Below are 21716 nucleotides of genomic sequence, written 5' to 3'. Positions count from 1 at the left end.
CATAGAATTATAGATGAAGAATGTATATAATGTATTCAAAGCTGTCGCATTCTCCTTGATAAAATTAAAATATATAAAAATAAATTTAGATTTATTGGTGTAAATTAATTGTGTGAGTTGCTAATTTAAGTAGCTGTGGTTTTAGATATTTGTAATTGTATAATTATTAATGTTAGATAATTAGTCATATGTTTAATTAGCTGATAAAAGTAATGATTATAAATTACGATAGAAAAATTATTTACCTACATTATAAACGCTACTTAAAAGGTTACTTACCGAATAAAGACTATTTTTGTAATGCAATGTTATAAATTATAACATTATTAAGTCGCTAACAACTATATGAAATGTCACGCTGAATATAGTCTTTCTTTATATTATTAGTTTAAAAAAAAAATTTACTTCTGTTATATTTGATTTGCACCTTTCAATAATAGGGATGTAAAATTTAAACAATAAAACAAAATAACACGCAAATAAAAAAAATTAATCAATACTAAAGAATACTACTCATTATGCTCTTCTTAGTTTGCCTCTTTTAACCATTTTTAAGATGTTATTTTATAAAATAAGGCAAATAAAATACAAATAATAATAGATTAATAGAAGTCATTACAAAATAAAATAATCTTTGAATATAAAGAAATGCAACCACAAACTCAAAATTACAAATTTACACTCTCTTTCTATCACTATCACTATCACTATCACTATCACATGCTTTCTCTCTCCTCTCATTCCATTCTTTATATATACCTTTGTCAATTGTCCAAACCCACCTCATTCCAACAACATCAACATTCAACTATCACAAAGAAAAACTATTCTCATCCAAAACCAAAACACTTCAAAAGTAAAAACACATAAGATCTTAAAAATGGATCATTTTATGTTTAATTCTAATGAAGATATCTTATCACGCCGATGCGTATGGGTAAACGGTCCGGTGATTGTTGGCGCTGGACCGTCCGGACTAGCCGTAGGAGCATGTCTTAAAGAACAAGGAGTGCCATTTGTAATCCTAGAAAGAGCGGATTGCATTGCCTCACTTTGGCAAAAACATACCTATGATAGGCTAAAATTACACCTTCCTAAACAATTTTGTCAGTTACCCAAAATGCCCTTCCCTAAATCATTCCCTAAATACCCTACTAGAAGACAATTTATTGACTACCTTGAATCCTACGCAACCCACTTTGACATTAACCCACATTTTAATGAGTGTGTCCAATCCGCCAAATATGATGAAACAATGGGCCTTTGGAGGGTTAAGACTACGGGGTGGGCGCCAGCCCGACACGAAGTTGAGTATATTTGTCGTAGCCTCGTGGTGGCTACTGGAGAAAACGCTGAATGTGTCCGCCCAGACATCAACGGGCTGGCACATTTCGACGGGAAGGTTATTCACTCGAGCGAGTATAAATCTGGCGACGCTTTTCAAGGCCAAAAGGTCCTCGTTGTCGGATGTGGAAATTCGGGCATGGAAGTCTCTCTCGACCTATCTAACCACAATGCAAAACCGTCTATAATTTGTCAAAGCTCGGTAAGTTCAAATACTTTACGGATCATTCAGATTGCTACATTTTCTCTAAAAATTCATACATTAATAACAAAATTCTACATATTTTTTTTAAATAGGTACATATTCTTCCTAGAGAAATAATGGGAAAATCAACATTTGAGTTGGCAATGCTACTAATGAAGTGGGTCCCACTTTGGTTGGTAGACAAAATGTTGTTATTATTCTCTTGGTTAATATTTGGTGACATACAAAAGTTTGGGCTAAAAAGGCCAAAAGTGGGCCCACTTGAGCTAAAGAACAAGGAAGGAAAAACACCAGTATTAGACATTGGTGCCTTAGAAAAAATTCGATCAGGAAAAATAAAAGTTATTGAATCAGAAATTAAGAGTTTTAATTCCAATGGAGTTTTTTTCATGGATGGAAATTCAATGGAGTTTGATGCAGTCATTTTGGCCACTGGGTATCGTAGTAATGTTCCTTCTTGGCTTCAGGTTAGTTACAACTTCTTACTTCCTTTTTTTACTCTGTTTTTGTCCTTTTTTTCTTCAAATTTGGAATTTACTATAAATTATATGTTAAAATATGTTATGGGTCGGGATGTTATAGTAATTTTAGCTTATTTCGATATAAATAATATAAATAGATGATTTAATTGTCACATCGTCTATACTGGTTGTTTGGTAAATTAGATGGTTTAAAGTTTAAACAACTTGTTATCATGAATCAGCTGTTTTGAATATGTTGTTCAATTGGTCAATTAATTAATAAAATCAGTTATTTAAATAAGTCACTTTAATCAACTAACAACTATTAGCTATCAGTTGCTACTCAAACACACAATTTACCCACTTCATTTCAAAATAAGTTTTCATTTATTTTTTCACGCGTGTCAATATACTTTTTAATGGTTAATATCTCTAACTATACATGATTAAAAATTATAAAATTTAACATTTATAAAATATCACGAATTCTTATATGAGATAGTTTTATCGTGAGACGTGTTTCATAGTTAAATTAAATAGCCTAATAATAGAAATTGTTAGTGCAATGGGCCTTTTATATGGATTCGTCTCACGGTGAGACGGTCTCATACAAGAGGGGATGTAAAATATATAAGTAAGACAAATAATATAAGATTTACACATGAGTATGTTTTAACTTATAGATTAATGATAAAATCGATTGATAATTGATTGATGAATAAAGTAAAAAAAAAAAAAAAAAAAAAGAAAACAAGTGGAAGTTGCAAGTGAAATGGAGGGAGTGTTATTTTTTAGTATTTTTATTTTGCCTTATAAAAATACTGATGAGAAATTTGATTTGTTTTTTCAAAACAGGATAGTGAATCATTTAACAAGAATGGATTTCCAAAAACCCCATATCCAAATGGATGGAAAGGAAGGAATGGATTATATGCCGTTGGATTTACAAGGAGAGGCCTTGCTGGTGCTTCATCTGATGCCATCAAAATTGCTCAAGATATTGCTAATGTTTGGAAACATGAAACTATTCAATATAAACTTCCACTTTTTAATCAAATCCCAAAAAATAAAAAAAATTAAAAATAAAAAAAAAATGATCATATTCGAGAAAGTTAATTGGAAAAAAAGCAAATTAAAAATGTGACTTGAATATGAATATTATAAATCTGACGTCTTTTAAATAAACAACCCGAACAATACGTAAATATTACTATGACAAAAGAAAGAGTATAGAATAGTGAGAAAGGTAGTAAGATTGGGAGCCCTCTCGGAAAGCTAGAAGCCCAAAGTTTTGACCTTACTATTTTTGGGTATTTTATGGTGTACTTTTAGGATGAAGAGGCTTTTTTTTTTTTTTTTTTTTTTTTTTTTTTTTTTTGCTTCTTTCATTCTTTTTTTGGTATGTAATAGAATATCTCCTTGTATAATTGCTACATTGAAATTAGAAAAAAAATTTATTGATTCTTATTACATTCTCTTTTTTTAATGTTAAAAGAAGTATATGTTGATAATTGAATTCAAATGGTTATATTTTTAGGATAATCATTAAAAGGTTAAGTTTTATGAATTTTATTAAAACCAAGAAATTAGCTACATATATTATATTTCTAAGTCAATTTCCTATGACAATTTTTACTTTTTAATTTACGCTCACTTGTTCATGACATAAAAATACGACGATATAAATATTATGAATTTGAAAAACTCATGTCGTCTACAATTGTTAGTTTATAAAAATTAATTTTAAAGGTGACTTTAAATTAATTTTTTGGTTCTGATTCAAGATAAATTTAATCGTTTAAAGAGCCATCTAAATATAATTAATTTAGTGAAGAGTCTCATTTCTATTATTCCATATTTCCGGAACATAAACATTTAACGCAAATCCTTAAATTTAATTACTTAGTATGTTAAAATGTCACTTATAATTTAAAGCAATAAATTAGAGAAAAAGTTAATTATATAGACTAATCTCATGATAAAACAATCTCACATCAAATAAACTAAACATTTAATTGATTATAACTTATAAGTAATTTGGGTTTCATACACAATAAAATTATTGATTGATTCGTAAGACTTGTAAGTCCTACCAAAGTTGGCCATCAACATCTATACGTAAGTGCACAGATGGACAGGACCTTACGTCGATCTGGTTTTTACAAAACATAATAATATTTTATCTGATTTTTATCTTTTTTGATAAACACCTAATTTATATATTATATTATCTACTTTACATATCATAAACACCTACTTTACATACCATAAAATTTGTATTTACAATAGTTCTAACAGATGTTTATGATATATATATATATATATGTTCATTGTATGTAAAGTAAGTGTTTATAAATATGAGAAATGGGTATTTAAATTATAGATAAAGAGTAAGTATTTATATTTTTCCTTTTTTTAACTTTTTTATAAATTTTAAACCTTTCCAAAAATATAATCTTTCAAAGAGACCGTTTCTCTCAACAATTTGCAAAAACTTAAATGACAACGAGTCTAAGGTGATTGATAACAAACTTCTCAAGACCGCCCACAAGCATCAATAAATTAGTAAATCATACAGCAACTTGAGAAGGCATGTCATGTACAGCTGCCCAACAGAAATTTCACAATCCTTGTATATCAATAAATTATATGTACATAGAAACAAGCTACCAAAAGCGGTTTTCGGGTTTTGGTAACTTGCAGCTTGGATATACTATTGCACTTCAAGGAGTCCATCAATCTTTTGCACAGAGCCGGACTTTATCGATCAAAAATTCTGTTCAAACGGAGCACGAGTTTTAGGTTTTGAATTAAAAAGATCAAAAAGAAGCAAAGCAATGAGGAACATAAAAGCGAGTAGCTAAACGCTAACACTTGCGTCCATTGGCAAGAAGCGGTGATAAGGTGCTCAACTTGCTCGCCAATAACCAGGAGCTGCAACAAAGTCTGAAAGACACAATTTCAATGGTAATAGAAAAACAAAATAAAGAAAACACATGTACTCCTTTTTCCTCAAAGATATATTCTCGATTGATTAAAATAATAAACAAATTGAATTAAAAGGTGGAATAGATCTTTGGGAGGGAGGGAGTATAAAAAATACGACAAGTAGAGCATTGAGAGCCACAAACCTCTTGTAGCTACTGGAACACTACCACTACAAGGTCTATGAAAATGATTTTGATGGTGCACTGGATGAGAATGAAAACCCCACCCATGGTTGTGTGGTCTTGGTTCACAAGGACCTAAGCATATAAGAGGATATGAATTGTAATCGTCATTATTAGAATAAAACAATTGGTCGCAAGAGGAAGGGGAAATGAATCCCTTCTTGTAGGTGGTGAGAATCGAACCCTTGTTACATGGGTGAAAGGGGAAGTCTTCAACCAGTAGGCCAACCCAAGATTCTTGGTGTCCCCAAGATACTAAAAAATCATGAAAAGTAATTAATTCAATGAGGTACAGAAATTTGGCCAACTTACGGGGAAATGGAGGTCTTGAGTGTCCCCAGCCGTCTGTTAAGTCGTGTCGTGGCTGTCTGACATTATCTTGGCCACCATCTGCTCTAGGGCCAAAGCAAGATTGCTCATAGTATAATGGGGTGCAACCCCCCTTTGTGACCATACTTGCTGATCTGGCTGAATGTAAGAAAATTGATTGGGCGTAGATGGGTGTGGTGGCCTAATAATATAGGCTTTGCCGTATGAATTCCCATCCATGGGTTGTATATTACTCCCTGACGCACCACGATTATGCATTAGCGGATAGGAATTGTAAGAACAGCTTGTCGAAGGAGGTATCTGCATTGTATGGTGCATTCCAGAAGCTGAAGGTCTTGGAGGATTTGTTTCTTCCATACTCTACAAAGCAAAAAATACATATCAAAATCAATAATGCTCTTTAAATCATACAGCAATTTGAGTATTAAAATAGATTACATTCAAGAAAAAGAATAGTAAAGGAACTAAAATGCAGAAGGAATCCCTATCTCAAGCAACTATATTAACTCAACACTAAAAGATAGTCTCTGGGGGTTCCAATTTCCACTTTATTTATAGAACTAAATCTTAAGCCTATTTACCAATCATCAGTGGCACTAGTAAAGAGAAAGAGGGTCCATTCGAAAATAATATCAGTAACATAGAAGGTTCTAGGCTTACATTTCTACCAACATGAAGCTGCGAATCAATATCCATGTAAGGCATAGTGGATACATGAGGAGCAATTGTTGGAGGCAACGGAGGAGGGGGTGGTGGAGGAAGAGGTGGAAGTGGTGGTGCGGATGTAGGCAAAGGAGGTGCTAGAGGTGGTACATCATGAGGTAATGGAGGGGCAAAAGCAAAGAACTGCTCTTCAAGACTATGTGCATCCTGAGAAGCATCAACAGCAATAGTGGCAGTACGATCCATTATAATATCACTTGAGGGAGCCACATCCTCCATTTCAAGTTCGCCATCAACATCCTCCAAGATATGTCTATGCTTTTCTGTAGCAACTGTAGTTACTTCACACGGTTCTTGATTTTTACAATCATTTTCAGGCGTAACAGCCTCAAAACTTCCACCATCAGAATCATTCCCGTCTTCTGCTTCTTTTAGCATACGGGGCATACATAATCCTGGGAGCTGAAAGCTTGAATTGCTGGAAAAAGGAGGTATCATATGAAAATATACTATAATAATACACACAATAAAGACAATAATGCCCCAGTAGAATAGTTGAGAAAGTCGATGACAGCCATCAGTCACAACTTAGAATTTTTTTTTTGGGGGGGATAAAATCAGGACAAGGTTACCAAACTCAAGAACAGACCACCATTTCCTCAAATATGTAAACAGATGCATCTTGAAAAATAGACTTTGGGCATGTATGTACATAAGAATTTCATACAATTTCGAGATTTAAATTAGGATATCTAAACCTGAGAAAAATGAAATTAAATTACCATTATTTTCCTGTGTCACAATTGCAACTGAACACATAAATTCACCGGGAAAAAAATGACAGACATCCTTTCTTTCATGGTGAAGCAAGATGTCCATAAAGTATTATCAGATATCACTAAAACTTATCTCCACCATAAATCTAAACCAATCTTGTTTGACCAGAAAGAAAGCTCTACCTAACAAGGTTAAGATACTGAATATATAAACTCAATACCTCCAATGCACAATTCCATCCCCCATAGCAAAAGCTGATCTCCATTAAAGCTGTACTGTGCAGAAAGGAAATAACATGTCCACCCTTTCCCTCCAATTAAACATAAAAGAAAACTTAATGAGTACACGGTTGGTGGTCGCTAGATTGGTTTGATTTAACCACTACACGGGTGGCCCGCTAGATTGGTTTTGTTTTTTTAACATGAAAGATGTAATTGGAGAAAAACAAAATACTTTACTAAACCCACATACAAAAAGAGTTGAAACTCAGCTATTATTCTAGATAACCTTGAGCACATTAAGAATAACGGCTTTATTCAAGCCAGACAAATTACATACCACAGATCACCAATAAGTTATTTCAAATGCAAGAAACGGTTATGATTCATGTGAAAACAGAGATGAAAACTACCTTCCATACTCATCAACAAACATGCCTTCAATATCTCGTAAAGGATCATCAAAAGATCTCAGTCCTTGACATGCGGCGAGAGTACCTACCAGTTGAAGAGGAACAATTAAGTGAATCAAGCTCTCGTATGTGTTGGCAAATCATGGATTCTGGCAGTATTCTTCTTTCCAGCCAAAGCCTTAAAACCTGAGACACAAGATAGAAATTAATGAAAAAATGTATATCACTGTATTGCAAAACTTGAGATGATTAATCGCGACGCAATGCAGATGGCATTGAAAATTTTTTTTTATAAAAAACATGCCTTCAGGCATTGCAGACGGTTCTCTCTTGCAGCATGTCCAGGTGGCGCAGCAGCTGATAACATACGCGCAAGAGCCCCCTTAACAGCTGAGTTATATGCAACACCAACTTCACCTAGACAAGAAGATGCTTAGTTGATAAAAACACACACAGCAAGAAAAAAAATAAAAACACAACAAAATAAGAACGTAACAAAAAAACCAAAAACAAAAAGTGCATTGCTGGTGATTTAGAAGTGAAGTCAGGATAAATTAATTCACTATACAATCACAAAGATAAGCATTTACCTTTCAAACCTCAAGAGCACTGGGCAACAGAATCCACAAGAAAGAACAGATCAACTTGCCTATATAGGCTTGACTCTTTCTCCAGATATTGAACAAGAATGTCTATCACCTAAGAAACAATATGTCAAAACATTTCTTAGATATTTGTCCCATACCAATAAGCATTCGGTCCTTCATATTCTTGTCCCTGAAAGATTGCTACATACACATAAAACTGTGGGAACTTAAAGAGAGAAAACTTTGAATTGGAGAAAAATGAAAGAAAGAGAGCAGTGAGGAGGTCACATGCTAAAGAGAGAAAAAGACCGTTGGGTGTAAAAAAAAGGTGGTCCCAACTTTCTATATGTAGTAAAGGAGGAATCTCTATAGGACATCAATTTTTAGTATAATCAGCAGTCACTAAAAGACGCAGTACAAGTTTTTTCTGGATGGCCATCATAAATGTATATTTGTAACTTACAGTGATCATATAGCTCTCCTCTAATGCTTGATGTTGTCATCATTGAATAATAAGCATATATAGCAGGAGAAAGAAAGGCCACAAAAACAACTTATTCCGGTTTGGGAAATTTCTTAATACTTGCAAGATTGTTAGGTTGGAAACTTTTTGGTGCAGTTTTCCCTTATAGTCCACCTTCACCTTCGTTATACATGTCAAGCCCACAACACAAAAAACAGGGAGTATCATTTCAGCATAACTGTGATTTGTATTGTAGTGAGGAACAGTGGACAATTCCTCAACTTATGGGCAACATTGTCTAAATATGCTCAATGGTGATTTCCTCATTTTGCGCGCCATAAAATTGTTGTGACTATAAGAATACCAAGAAAGTATTTGTGACAAGTATGACCCAGACTTCCGATTTAGAAAATACTAATCACTTCCTAAATCCAGAATATGCACATGAAGCACAAGTACACATAAATATATAACCTTCCAATTTGAGTAATAGAGCATTGGTTAGTCAAACAGAGATCAGGTTATGATGAGTAGACAAATCACATAATCATTTAATCATAAGGATAAGAGTTGATCACAAAAAATGACAATACCTCAGAAGCACAGCCAAATTTTATACAATCAACTGCTATTCGCGTCGTCCGACCAATGCTTTCTTTGGTTCTGGCCAGTGATCCAAGTCTTAACTCAAGAGAAGCAAGCGCTGCTTTCACTTCCGCAATATTGGTTCTTTCTTCTGACTTATTCTGATGGTGCATACCTACATCTAAAATTTTATCATCAAATGCATCTCCAAAGTGCTTACAGTGTGGTAATTTGGCATCAGTGGCAAGACTCTCCCTATGTAGAGAATGATGACTGTGGATTGAGTCGGCCAACAGATTTATAGGAGATGCATGCTTCCACTCATCTGCTTCATCAGGGAGGGTACTGGCAATTTTACTAGCATCATTCAGATCACTCAAAAATCCACAAGAAACTGAGGCACGATGAGGTGTTCGCTGTGATGGTACTTTCAATGGACAAGATGAGTCGTTCATTCTGATATGTGACTCTGTTTTTGGAACTTTATCCACAGATTTACAGCTGCCATTATAAGTCACAACAAATAACTAGTCAAATAAATCATTAAAAAACCAAAATCCCCGCAAGGGATGAAACACAAATGTGCAAGCTATACAACTTACATGTGTCTAGCTTCAGTATTATTTTCCACTGATGCCTTCAAATTTTCATTTCCTGCGGAATTTTTAATGTCCTCAGTACCAAGATTTGAAAGAGTACCATTGTCGGATCTTACATTTACAGCTTTTTCTTCCCCAATTACCAATTTTCTGTTCCCTCTAGAATACAACTTATTATCAGGCGCATCTTTTTTTGCCTTAGTTTCAAGCATTGCTACTTCTTTGACATTGCTCAAGTCCCCCAAAGGCCACTGAGTTAGTACAGAAGCTAAAGACTGCAAGGGCTTTGAATCAGTAACACTGATCAAAACAGCTTGATCTGAGGGGCAACTGTCAGGTGCTCTCGTATTCCCCTACTCCTTGAGATAGTTATCATCTGCACAAACAGCCACTTCCTCAGCACTATCATGATGTGATTTCAAGGTATTACCAATTTCATCGTTCACAAACATGAAAGAGCTGGTCTCCGGTGGAGGGAAATGTGCCTCATCAATACTTACATTTTTTCTTATTGCCAACGATACTGCCACTGATGTTTTAGTCTCTTCAGCGGCATTTGCTGACATCGCTTCCAAGGCACGATGAAGGCGCTTAATGGAGGTAAAGCAGCTTCATCATCAAATACACCACCAAAAGGGAGATTTGCCTTAGTCTTCTGAGGCTGGGCCTTATCCCCTGAAATGTGAACACCATTATCCACCGGCAAACAAGCAAGTTGCTCATTTACAACACAAATGTCAGTCTTTGTTGCTTGAGGCTTATCCTCAGGAACCTCACCAAGATTATTCACAGGTGCAGACACCATTAGTTTACTCATGGTTGACGATCTCTTTGGCTGATCACTATCACCACAGTTCAAGGAAGTGCTAGCCAACGTAAATGAGCTAGTTGAAACACACTCAAAAGATTTATCTTCATTCTTCGCCAGCAAATCGAACTGCTGATGCTCTTCGGCCGGCAATTTTTCCATTCGAACTCTGGCTCGTTTTGAAAGTGGCAAGTGTTCATCACCTTCATCCTTGGGACGAGAATCAATCAAACTTTCACACAAAGCCGGCAATACCAATGGATCTAGTTGGACCAGTCTCTCATTACTAACTCTTTGACATGTCCTCGAAGTATATTTAAGAACACGTTTTCTTACAGGATTCCTTTTCTTCCTCATAACAGTTGTCTTTTCTTGAAAATTAAGCCTTCTACATAGCTCAAGGCCTTCAAAATTTCCAGAGATAATATCTGATTGTTCATGTTTGTGGTCAGATTCAACAGCACTACCTACATTATTACTGAGGTCTCCAGAGTTGTTCATGGCAATTTCAGATCCATTGTCAACAACAGTTGCATAGGAATTACAAATAGGTGAATCCCTGACATTGTGAGCAGATAAATCAGGTGATCTTTTACTTCTCTGGGCTCTTATAAGTGGACCATCCAAAAACCCATTTAAACCACCATCATCAGAATGTTTACTATTACTACATTTTGATTCACCATTCTGTAGAGCAGTTGGATGAAACCTCAATGAACTTCTAGAACTTTGAACCGACACCTTTTTATTATCAGATTGGTGTACTTGACTGCTCCTAGTCTTTTTACTTAAAGTGTAAGGGTTTGCCATGGATTAGCTCGTAGCAATAGTATTACTAGTATTCTCTTCAGATGGAAAACTTTGCCACAAAGATTCCACTTCAGTAAGTGCTCCAACATCTTCCAAAGCATTGTCTGGTTCATCTTTCAATCTGGAAGAATTAGAAGATTTTACAGGGGAACTATGTGTTGCATCAGGAACTATAGCATTAGTAGCACTAAGATCACCATTTACAGTATTTTCATTAAGGGCTCCACCTAAGCTCAGCTGATTAACCTGATTCTTTTCCTCTAACTTCTCGTAACAATCAACAATCTCCTGCACAGCACGAATAAAAACAGCACTTCTTTGGCACTTTCCTAGAAGCAGTTCTTTCTTCTCTTTTGTGAACTCTTCTACATCTGCAGGGTTGCAGAAGGCTCTGTGTGTAACAAAGAACATAATCAAACTAGAAATTCAACGATGCATCAGCCAAGTTTCCCCCAACCATACTTCAAAAACACAACAAAATACTTTCACAACTAAGAGCATATAGATCATTATATCATGACATATAATAAGCTAAACAGGAATACCAACTAAAAACCTCCAAGTAATTTTTTTCAATCATAACCTTTGATCGTTTCAACAAGATGCTTGCTACCAAGGGTTAATCAGAAACAACCTCTTTGTTAGTATTATCACTAACAAGGATAAGATTCTGTACATCCGACCCCCAAATCCCACCCTAGGTGGGAGCCTGATAATTTGGCTAAGCTAGGCTAAAAGGGAAGGGAAGGATAAAGGAAAGAAAGAGTAAAGAAGAAAGACAGTAATGAGAGAAAATTATGCTAATTCGAGTTTAGCTACTCCAGATAAGTGATTTCATTCATAAGATGCCATTACAATGCATTTACCCCAATTACTTATAGAGCTAATTGTAGCTTACAACAACCAGCTAGGTCATTCTAGAAAATACTCAACATGAGGCAAAATACAATGCATATACTGGACCCCACAAAAAGCTTGTAACTAATTTGATTCTCTTTGCCAGGTGGACAATAGCATCAACTTTCTTCAACAGAATTTCCAACGGCCTGTGCTCCTCTTTTCTTCCTCCTCTTGTAAGTCAAAATTCCCTCCTGTGGTATTGGGTGCATCACATTACCCAGGGCCAGCAGTTTCACCTTGTCCTCAAGGTGATGGGAAGGAAAAACCATGAGCATTCGTTTAAGATCCTCCCAAGTAGCATCTGTTTCAGGTAAATCTTGCCACAGCACCAGAACTTCAGTGTGCTCCGGAGAAGAGGAGCAACAGCATATATACAGGATGTCAGCCGGTTGTGCCACCATCTCAAAGTCAGCAGTCAGGTGAGGAGGAATGGAAGAAACTGTAGCTGAACCTACTGCTGCCTTAAGCTGAGAGACATGAAATGTAGGATGTATGAGAGTAGAATCTCGTAGCTCAAGTTTGTAGGCAACTTTTCCAATTTTTTGTAACACTTTGTACAGACTGTAAAAACGAGGTGCTAACTTTTCATTGATTCGTGTAGCCAAAAAACGTTGCCGATACGGTTGTAATTTGAGATAAACCATACATGATCTGTTGAGCACAAGCCAAATTAAAATGTAACTCATCAATTATAGTCTCGTTCGTGGAGTAGTTGGTCTAAACTTTCGACTGTTGTCTCCTCATTGAAACACACTAAGTGCGGGGGTGGTCGCCCATACAAGGCTTGAAATGGTGACATCAAAGTAGACGAATGTGGTGATGTATTGTAACAGTATTCAGCCCATGGTATCCATGCTGCCCACTTGCGTGGTTGCCCATTAATATAGCACCTCAAGTACGTTTTAAGAGTTTTGTTAACGATTTCCGTTTGGCCGTCGGTTTGAGGATGGAAGGACGTGATTCGAATGAGCTTTGTTTGTTGTAACTTCAACAGCTCCCTCTAAAACTTACTCAGAAAAATGCAATCTCTATCTGTTACGATCGCCGTGGGAAACCCACGGAAACTCACTACTTCTTTTATAAGAGGGTAGCCACGTAAATGCCGTAAAGGGGTGTCGTAGAGGTAGGAAGTGCGCATATTTCATTAAGCGATTCACCATGACCAAAACAACATTCATTCCATGAGAATTAGGTAAGCCCTCCACAAAATCCATTGAAAATGTCGGACCACACGTGGGCTGGAATGGGCAAGGGTTGTAATAAACCGGTAGGAGAGCAATGTGATGCCTTTTGTTGTTGGCATACTGTACATTCCTGGACATACTTCCTGACTTGTTTTCGCATACCAAACCAATACCATTCAGCAGCCAAACATTGGTATGATTTAAATTCCCCGACATGCCCTCCCAAAGGTGAATTGTGATACTGCTATAGTATGACTGGTATGAACGGTGAGGAGTGGGATAACACGTATCGCCCTTTGTAAAACAACTTATCGGCTTGCATAGTAAAACCCAATGGTGCTACATTGTTGTTTTAAAGATGTAATTTAACCACAGTTTGTGCATCGGGAATGCAAGAGAATGCATCAACCACCTTGTAGGATGCCCCGGGGTTAAATAAGATGTCAAAGTCATAGCCCATCAATTTTAAAACCCATTTTTGGTAGTCTGTGCCGATTTCCCGTTGCTCCTGTATGAATTTAAGACTTCTTTGATCGGTTTTTACGATGAATTTCCGCCCCAACAAGTAATGCTTCCATTTTATGATTGCAAATACGATTGCCATGAGTTCCTTCTCGTAGATGGATTTCGTGCTTGCTCGAGGACCCAATGCCTTGCTGAAAAATGCTATGGGATGTTGTTCCTGCAATAACACGACCCCTAGGGCACTTACCGAAGCATCAGTCTCAATAACAAATGGGAGAGAAAAGTTAGGCATAGCAAGTACGAGGGTTGTGGTCATGGCAGTTTTTAGAGTATCAAAAGCCTTTGTCGCCTCATCATTCCATTGAAATGCATCCTTTTTTAACAAATCAGTTAATGGTTTAGCAATACAAGCATATTTGGCCACAAACTTCCTATAGTAGCCTGTAAGCCCCAAAAATCCCCGCAACTCTTTAAGAGTCTTAGGCGTGGGCCATGATAACATGGCTGCCACTTTCTCTGAGTCCATGGCTAACCCTCCCGCAAAAATTACGTGCCCAAGATAGGCTACTTGTTTTAAACCGATATCACATTTCTTCTTATTAACAAACAACTGATTCTGGAGTAGAATATTCAAATGGTGCCTATGCTCCTCAATGGTCCGACTATACACAAGTATGTCATCAAAAAAAACTAATACGAATTTGCGTAGATGAGAACGGAAGATATCATTCATGAGGGACTGAAAAGTGGCCAGTGCGTTAGTTAAGCCGAATGGCATAACTAAAAGTTCATAATGCCCCTCTAGAGTGCGAAAAGCCGTTTTGCAAATATCTTCCTGTCTCATCCTAATTTGATGATAACCAGACTTTTAAGTCTAGCTTGGTGAAAATTGTGGCACCATACAACTCATCTAATAACTCATCACTAATGAGGATAGGATACTAATCTGGAATTGTAGCTTTGTTGAGAGCTCGATAATCAACACAAAATCTCCAAGAACCGTCCTTCTTCTTTGCTAGGATAACAGGGCTAGAAAAAGGGTTGGTGGAGGGTTGAATGATCTCTGCCTTTAGCATGTCAGAGACTATATTCTCAATTTCGGTTTTCTGAAAATGTGGGTAACGGTAGGGCCAAACGTTGATTGGATCTGTACCTTCCTTAAGGGTGATGGTAAAATCTTTGGAATGAGGGGGGGTAGGCTGGATATGGGTTGGAATATTGGATCATATTTTTGGATGATGTCTTGTAGGAAGGGACGTACTTCTATGGTTTCGGAGAGGGGTTTGGTTTGATGGCCTGAAAATTCAACCAACATGCCTGAGCCTTCATGTTTAATTATTTTTAGCATGGCTCTAAAAGAGATGCAGTCTCACCTTAATGAAGAATCACCCCGGATTATGTGTTCAATGCCATTAGTGTGAAACTTCATAGTTTATAACTTCCAATCAACTACCACCGGGCCCAATGTTTCCAACCACTGCACCCCGAGAACGACATCTGAATGTCCCAGTTCAAGGACCAAAAAGTTGAGGGTCACTGTGATATTCTGGAATGATATTGGCACATTTCGGCATTCACCTTGGCCCCGGACTTCTTTACCGGTGCCTAACACCACTGCAAAACGAGCATGAGGATCACATTCTAGCCTCGATCACCGCAGTAGTGCAGCACCATCCATACTCATCTCCACCGGCTCGATCCGTTCCTCGTCTGTCAGATGATAGAATTTAAAGAATTTTTCCACCTTCAACAACTAATCGTCGGGATTTCTCCATAATACATAGGTATCTCCAATCATTTCAGCTTCCAATGTTCACTTGGGCTGGGTTTGGGTCTCCCGTAAGCTGGGTATGGTGATCCAAATAGATCGAAATAAATCTAATCATGTGGGAGAGTATGATAAGGTGTCGGGTTGGGTTGAATGTGTGTGAGAATGGGATATGGTTGATATGTGATAGGTATATTCGAGTAGCCGGATGGGTGTGATATTGGAATCAGGAGGGGTGAGAGTGGTGGATGATTTGGGTTGGGTATGGGCAAGGTTGTCAAAGTTGAATGATGGCTTGGGTTCAAGGGGGTTTTGATTTGGGTGACTATGGCTGTCTTCGGTGATGAGGGTTGGGGAAGTCAATGTGTTTTGGGTTTGTGAGTGAGGTGGATGTGGTGGGTCGTTGAGCTGCATATTTTTCAAGGTTTCTTGCATATGGTTCTACCCGTCCATGATCGTTGTGGCTAGTGAATTCTTGAGGTTCTCCTGACTCCTCATTAGCTTCTCCTCCATTCGATCCTCCAATGCTGATAATTCTGTTTGCATTTGAGTAGGTAACAATTCCTTCAACGATTCAAGGTCTTGCTCAATGGCTTCGATTCTTTGTTGGTTAGTTGGATTGCCCATGGATGTATTTTTGCTCTGATACCAGTTGATATGGATCAGGTGTTCTGATAATTTGGCTAAGCCAGGCTAAAAGGGAAGGGAAGGATAAAGGGAAGAAAGAGTAAAGAAGAAAGACCGTAATGAGAGAAAATTATGCTAATTCGAGTTTAGTTACTCCAGATAAGTGATTTCATTCATAAGATGCCATTACAATGCATTTACCCCAATTATTTATAGAGCTAATTGTAGCTTACAGTAACCAACTAGGTTATTATAGAAAATACTCAATATCAGGCAAAATACAATGCATATACTGGACCCCACAAAAAGCTTGTAACTAATTTGATTCTCTTTGCCAGGTGGACAATAGCATCAGCTTTCTTCAACAGAATTTCCAACAGCCTGTGCTCCTCTTTTCTTCCTCCTCTTGTAAGACAAAATTCCCTTCTATGGTATTGGGTGCATCACAGAGCCACTTAATAAAATTGGGGTAATGTAATGTAATGTAATATCATTTCCACAAGCTCCATAATCAATTAGTGCCTTCCACCCATTATTCAACTCATAAAATGGCAACTTGACCAAAATAAACACCTATAGACAATAAGAATGTTGTAATCTAAGAATAAACCCAAGGCCCAAACAAAGTAAAAAAATATTAAAAGCAAACAACACAAACACCCTAGCATTATCTTTTAACCAATTTGAGCATCATTAGTTTCATTCCATTATCCCAATGTCATAAAGTGGCTCCCACTAAGGCTAGGCTCGAAACTCACATGTACGCAACCTTATTCTTGTTATTGATGACAAAGAGATTATTTTCGATTCAACCTTAGTAGCAAATATCATCACCAACTTCAGATAAATAAGAAGTACACAGGATTTAATGAACAATTTTATACATTCCATTATAATCCAGAACAAAAATAATCTTTTGGCTCATTGAAACAGTGAGCATCGTAAGTGTCATAATAAATAAATAGTCAGATGCTTACATTTGTTGGGTTCCAAAGAAGCAAACATGTACTTTATTCCAATTTGAAACAGAACCCCCTTTCTCTGGCTCACTTACCTAGCACAAGAAAAGAAAAAAAAAAAAAAACCGTGTTACTAAAGAAACCAAGGGCCTTGATAAACATATGCTAGAAAGCAAAAAAGGGGTCTAAGAAGAGGAAAATGAGTACAACACACCAAGAAACATAAAGAGAACACAATGTCCACATTAACTGATTAATTGAACACGAGAAAACAATGGCAAACAATAATCCCCTTATGTCATGAGGGGGAAATTCCCTCACATTAAAGTTTAAAGAATTGTATGAGTATCCACAAGGGTGGATGCATAGTGATGTCACTGAGGTTAATTGACAATAAATTGCAATTAACATGATGTCAATTGACATTAATTTAATTGCAATTTATTGTCATTTGATGTTGAAACTAATCATGTATATTTTTAGTATGTCATTTCTAAGGTTGAAATGGTGAATCTATTGTGTTATTGAATTTCTTTTCTAGATTTTTGAATTATGATGAATCTAGTAATTAGGGTTGGTAATTTTGGGGATTTTAAATTAAGCAATAATAAAAGCTGGAATATAGGAATTGTTTGTACTAAGACTTTTAAGAAAATGATTGATTTTTCAGTTTCAATTTATTGGCTTTCATTCATTATTTTTAATTCATATTTCATTGTTATTAAATATATTTTATGTTCATGATGATTCTAAATTTTTATGATTCTATTTCTAGCAAATTGCAAATAACAATTTTTGGGTTTTGTGATGATTCTAACAAATAGCAAATAACAATTTTTTCCTTTGTTTTTGATGATTCCAACAAATAACAATTTTCAAGGTAGTTCAATTGTGATCAATCATTGTGTTTAGAGTTTCAAATGTAAAGTGACTTACTTTAAATGTGATTTGTTTCAAAATTTGTCAAATTATGAAATTTAAATATAAAAACTTGGTGTGGACAATTGAATCAACGTTATTGAATGTAATTAATTGAAAAACTATCAACATCACTTGTTTTTTCACGATCCGCCTTTAAGTATCCAATACAAGTATGGATGAAGTATCCAATAAAATATTTCTAAAATATTAGAAAACAAAAAGATCTTAGCTCTAAACTCTAGTATAGCAAGTTAACATTTTATTAAAAAAAATCAAAGTTTTCAAATGTTTTGGAAATTAATAATATGACATAGGGGAGGTGAGGTTTTCTATGATGCCAACGGCAAAAGATAGAATGGACATTTTTTCCCAATCACTAATGAAACCCTTCAAATCTTATAAAGTTGGCAATAAAAAAATTATATAGAAAAGGAAAAGTGCTAAGGAAAACCCAAAAATGATATAGTTACTTCATGGAACACTAATGAAAAATCTAACTTCCTAATCTAAATGGCCTTCAAAAAGGGTGGTGGAGAGTCTTTTAGGCATTTAGCATATATAAAATCAAATTTTCAACCTTATTCTAAACTTAATTTTATTTATTTGGAGCATTGAAGCGCGAAACACCAATAGCTGCACTTGGAAACGTTCATACCCAAAACGTTCGGAAACATGCCTTGAAATGCGAGTGGGGTTGATCCGATTTTCGACGACCTTTTAGAATAAGCATTAGTGTTGTCTCTCCATTAAGAAACCATAAAAGATGAAAAAAAAAACTATGGGAAGAAAAAACCAAGGCGGGGATATTATGGGCTTTGTTCTCTAAGAAGATATTGTAAAACATGAGAAAGATGACAAGAAGAAGAAATCGAAAGAAAAAGAACTAAATCTTACATGAGTCAAATTTTAAGGTTGAACTTGATTATGAAATTAGAAAGGATTTGAAAATTCAAATTACTACCATTGAAGGCCTGAACTCACCAAAGGAAAGTTTACAACAGTTAGATAAAAAGAGAAGTCGTATAGTCTTTCAAGGAAGATGTGAAAATATGAAGAAAAAAGGGTCAGACTCAAAGTATAACGTGCTAGAACAACTCTCAAAAGTTGAAACTTCATTAAAAAACGTGCAAGTAGTTGAGTACTTATGTGGGAGTATTCCTGTTGTTAGTTGGTTAAAAAGACTTAAAGTAAGCTAATTTTTTAAAGAAAAAAATGGTTTTTATTTAGAATAACATAGATGTATTATATGTTTTTGTTTTTTTTTTAATAATTTAATACAACCGCAAAATTAGTGAAAATATGACATGTTTATTTACATTGATTTGTTTAAAATTTAACATAATTTTGCATTTGTTTGTGCACGAGATCTCATTTTGTTTCCTACGTTTTCAAAACTTAAAATTATCGTTTTTGTTTCTCGTATGATATTTTGAATCATGCAACATAGATTTTGATTCATTTTAGACTTATATACAACCTATAGACCTATTTTAAACCTCATTGAACTATTAACATGTAAAAAACTAAAGTAAGAACAATTAAATTAAACCCATTATGGACTATTAAAGACCCTAGGCCCATTAGACCAACGAGTTTGGGTCTAAAAGTTTCAGACCCTAAGAGTAGTCTGGATCTGGATCCACAAAAATTAATGGATCTAGGACTAGGTTCGAGTGACCATCCCTAAATTTTATCAACATAGCAAATGCAAAAATGTGGTAATGGTTGCATCGGCACGATCGCACGATAATGCAGTCACGAGAGTGATGCATTTATTGTAACGTCAAATATCCAAAAGCATGAGATATCCCTTGAAACAATACAAAATGTGTTTTTACACTTTTTCAACACATTAAATATCTGTTCATTTTTAAGAAAATAAACAGTGCAGTTAATTCGATGCAATGCGACCTTTTCAACACATTAAATATCTGTTCATTTGAGACTTAGAGAGTTTTCTTGACGCCGTAAACCATATTTACCTCTGAATTACCTCACCAATTAAAGATTCATAGCATTCTGATTGATAACCTATTCAGCATTGTGTTACTAAACAAAAGTGCCAGAATAATGCATGTACTATACAAATTTTCAAGTCAATTACACAGATTAATACACAAGGAACGACAACATGACCCTTATGTAAAAGTGGAACACATCAACAATTTCAATGCAACAGAACACCAAGCAAAACACACAGCATGTCATTACTTCACACCAAGCGGCTCCAACCTAGATAGGCTCAAGGTCAGATACTCGCAACCTAACCTTGTAACAAGAAATAGGTTGATTTTAAAGTAAAACAGGAAACCAAGTACCGTACATAAGTTGTTGAACAGAAAGAAATTAAAAAGTAAACAAGAAATAAGTTCTGTAAAAAGCCATTACAATCCTCAACAATGAACTATTTATCGTCCAAATCTCATACATCAAAAACTTGGGTTCTCCACAAGATCCATCAACGAAAAGAAAGAAATTAAAAATTGCAAATTTTACAAATAAAGGTCATTTCACTCAAAAACATAAAATATTAAATATAAGCAAGAAAATGATCTTGAATAAGTGAAAAGTGTTAAAATACATACCTTAGCCGGCCAGGCTGGAAAACCTTTAACCTTAGCAAGAACAAGATCGCCAACTTTCCAATGACTGCGAGCAGCCGCAGCTGCAGCACCTTTGCGGGCACTCTTCCTTCGACTGGGTGCCATGGAAGAACAACTCCAAGCGATAAAATTTTTACAAAAATAATAAGAATTAAGTAAACCCCAACTACCTTGATTCGAAACGATACGTAAACGGATAAAAAAAAAAATATGTGTCATGAAGAACCCGAATAATCCCAATCCGAAATTGAGATTGAAATTGAAATGTGATAAAAGCCCTATAAAACAAAGGACAGAAGAACCGCTACTCGCTTTTGCAATAGCAAAGCGAGTAGTTCTAAAGTGATCATGAATTCCAGCAGCCAATGAGTTGGATGAATTTTCAGGCATTGAAATTAATCAAAACCGTAAATTAGTTCATTTACTCCAACTAGAGAGAGGACACTGAAGAAATTCAAAAGTTAATTGCTGATAATGAGAGGAAAATTGAGGAGTGAAAGCGGTTGCAGCAGATTGAAAACCCCCTAAATCAAGATCCAAGAACCATAATTTGGGAAATTTTGCTTTAGGAAAGGGAAGATTGAAGAACAGTATTGTGTTTGGAAGTGCAAAAATAATGTGGATTGGGAAGACTAGATATTTTAATGGTCGTGGTGATCACTCCGGTCGGCCTACTCACTGATGAGCCTACTTGCATATAACGTAGTCGTGACTCGTTTAGAGTTTGTTTGGCGCAATTAGGAATGTGTTGGCTTGAGTGACGAATAGCTGTCGGGGTAAACTGTTATAGAAAGTTATAAGTTGGTTGTAAGGTAAACTTAAACGAAATGTAATCAGATCTGTTTTTATGTATGGA

The 21716-nt window shown here is 35.7% G+C and overlaps 2 protein-coding genes and 1 pseudogene across 2 annotated transcripts; 1 reads left to right on the top strand and 2 right to left on the bottom strand.

The window, feature by feature from the left end:
- The first annotated feature begins 795 nt into the window (after window positions 1-795).
- On the top strand, window positions 796-3446 carry LOC130827704 (probable indole-3-pyruvate monooxygenase YUCCA5). Its single transcript, XM_057693525.1, has 3 exons — window positions 796-1546; window positions 1642-2016; window positions 2866-3446. Exons 1-3 carry the CDS (start codon window positions 881-883, stop codon window positions 3088-3090), a joined length of 1266 nt encoding a protein of 421 aa, XP_057549508.1. The 5' UTR covers window positions 796-880; the 3' UTR covers window positions 3091-3446.
- A 1096-nt stretch (window positions 3447-4542) lies between these two features.
- LOC130826688 (protein HUA2-LIKE 3-like) lies at window positions 4543-21617 on the bottom strand (annotated as a pseudogene).
- Window positions 10049-11438, bottom strand: LOC130827703 (protein HUA2-LIKE 2-like). The gene is made up of 2 exons (XM_057693523.1): window positions 10316-11438; window positions 10049-10191 (listed from the first exon to the last, which is right to left on the bottom strand). The coding sequence occupies exon 1, from the start codon at window positions 11431-11433 to the stop codon at window positions 10324-10326; it is 1110 nt and encodes a 369-aa protein (XP_057549506.1). The 5' UTR covers window positions 11434-11438; the 3' UTR covers window positions 10049-10191; window positions 10316-10323.
- Window positions 21618-21716: the final 99 nt, after the last annotated feature.

The sequence above is a fragment of the Amaranthus tricolor genome, chromosome 11 (genome assembly GCF_026212465.1).
Source record: "Amaranthus tricolor cultivar Red isolate AtriRed21 chromosome 11, ASM2621246v1, whole genome shotgun sequence".
In the NCBI taxonomy this organism is placed as follows: Eukaryota; Viridiplantae; Streptophyta; class Magnoliopsida; order Caryophyllales; family Amaranthaceae; genus Amaranthus; species Amaranthus tricolor.
Note: the sequence above shows the minus strand (reverse complement) of the source record. Positions and strands in the feature narration are given on the sequence as shown.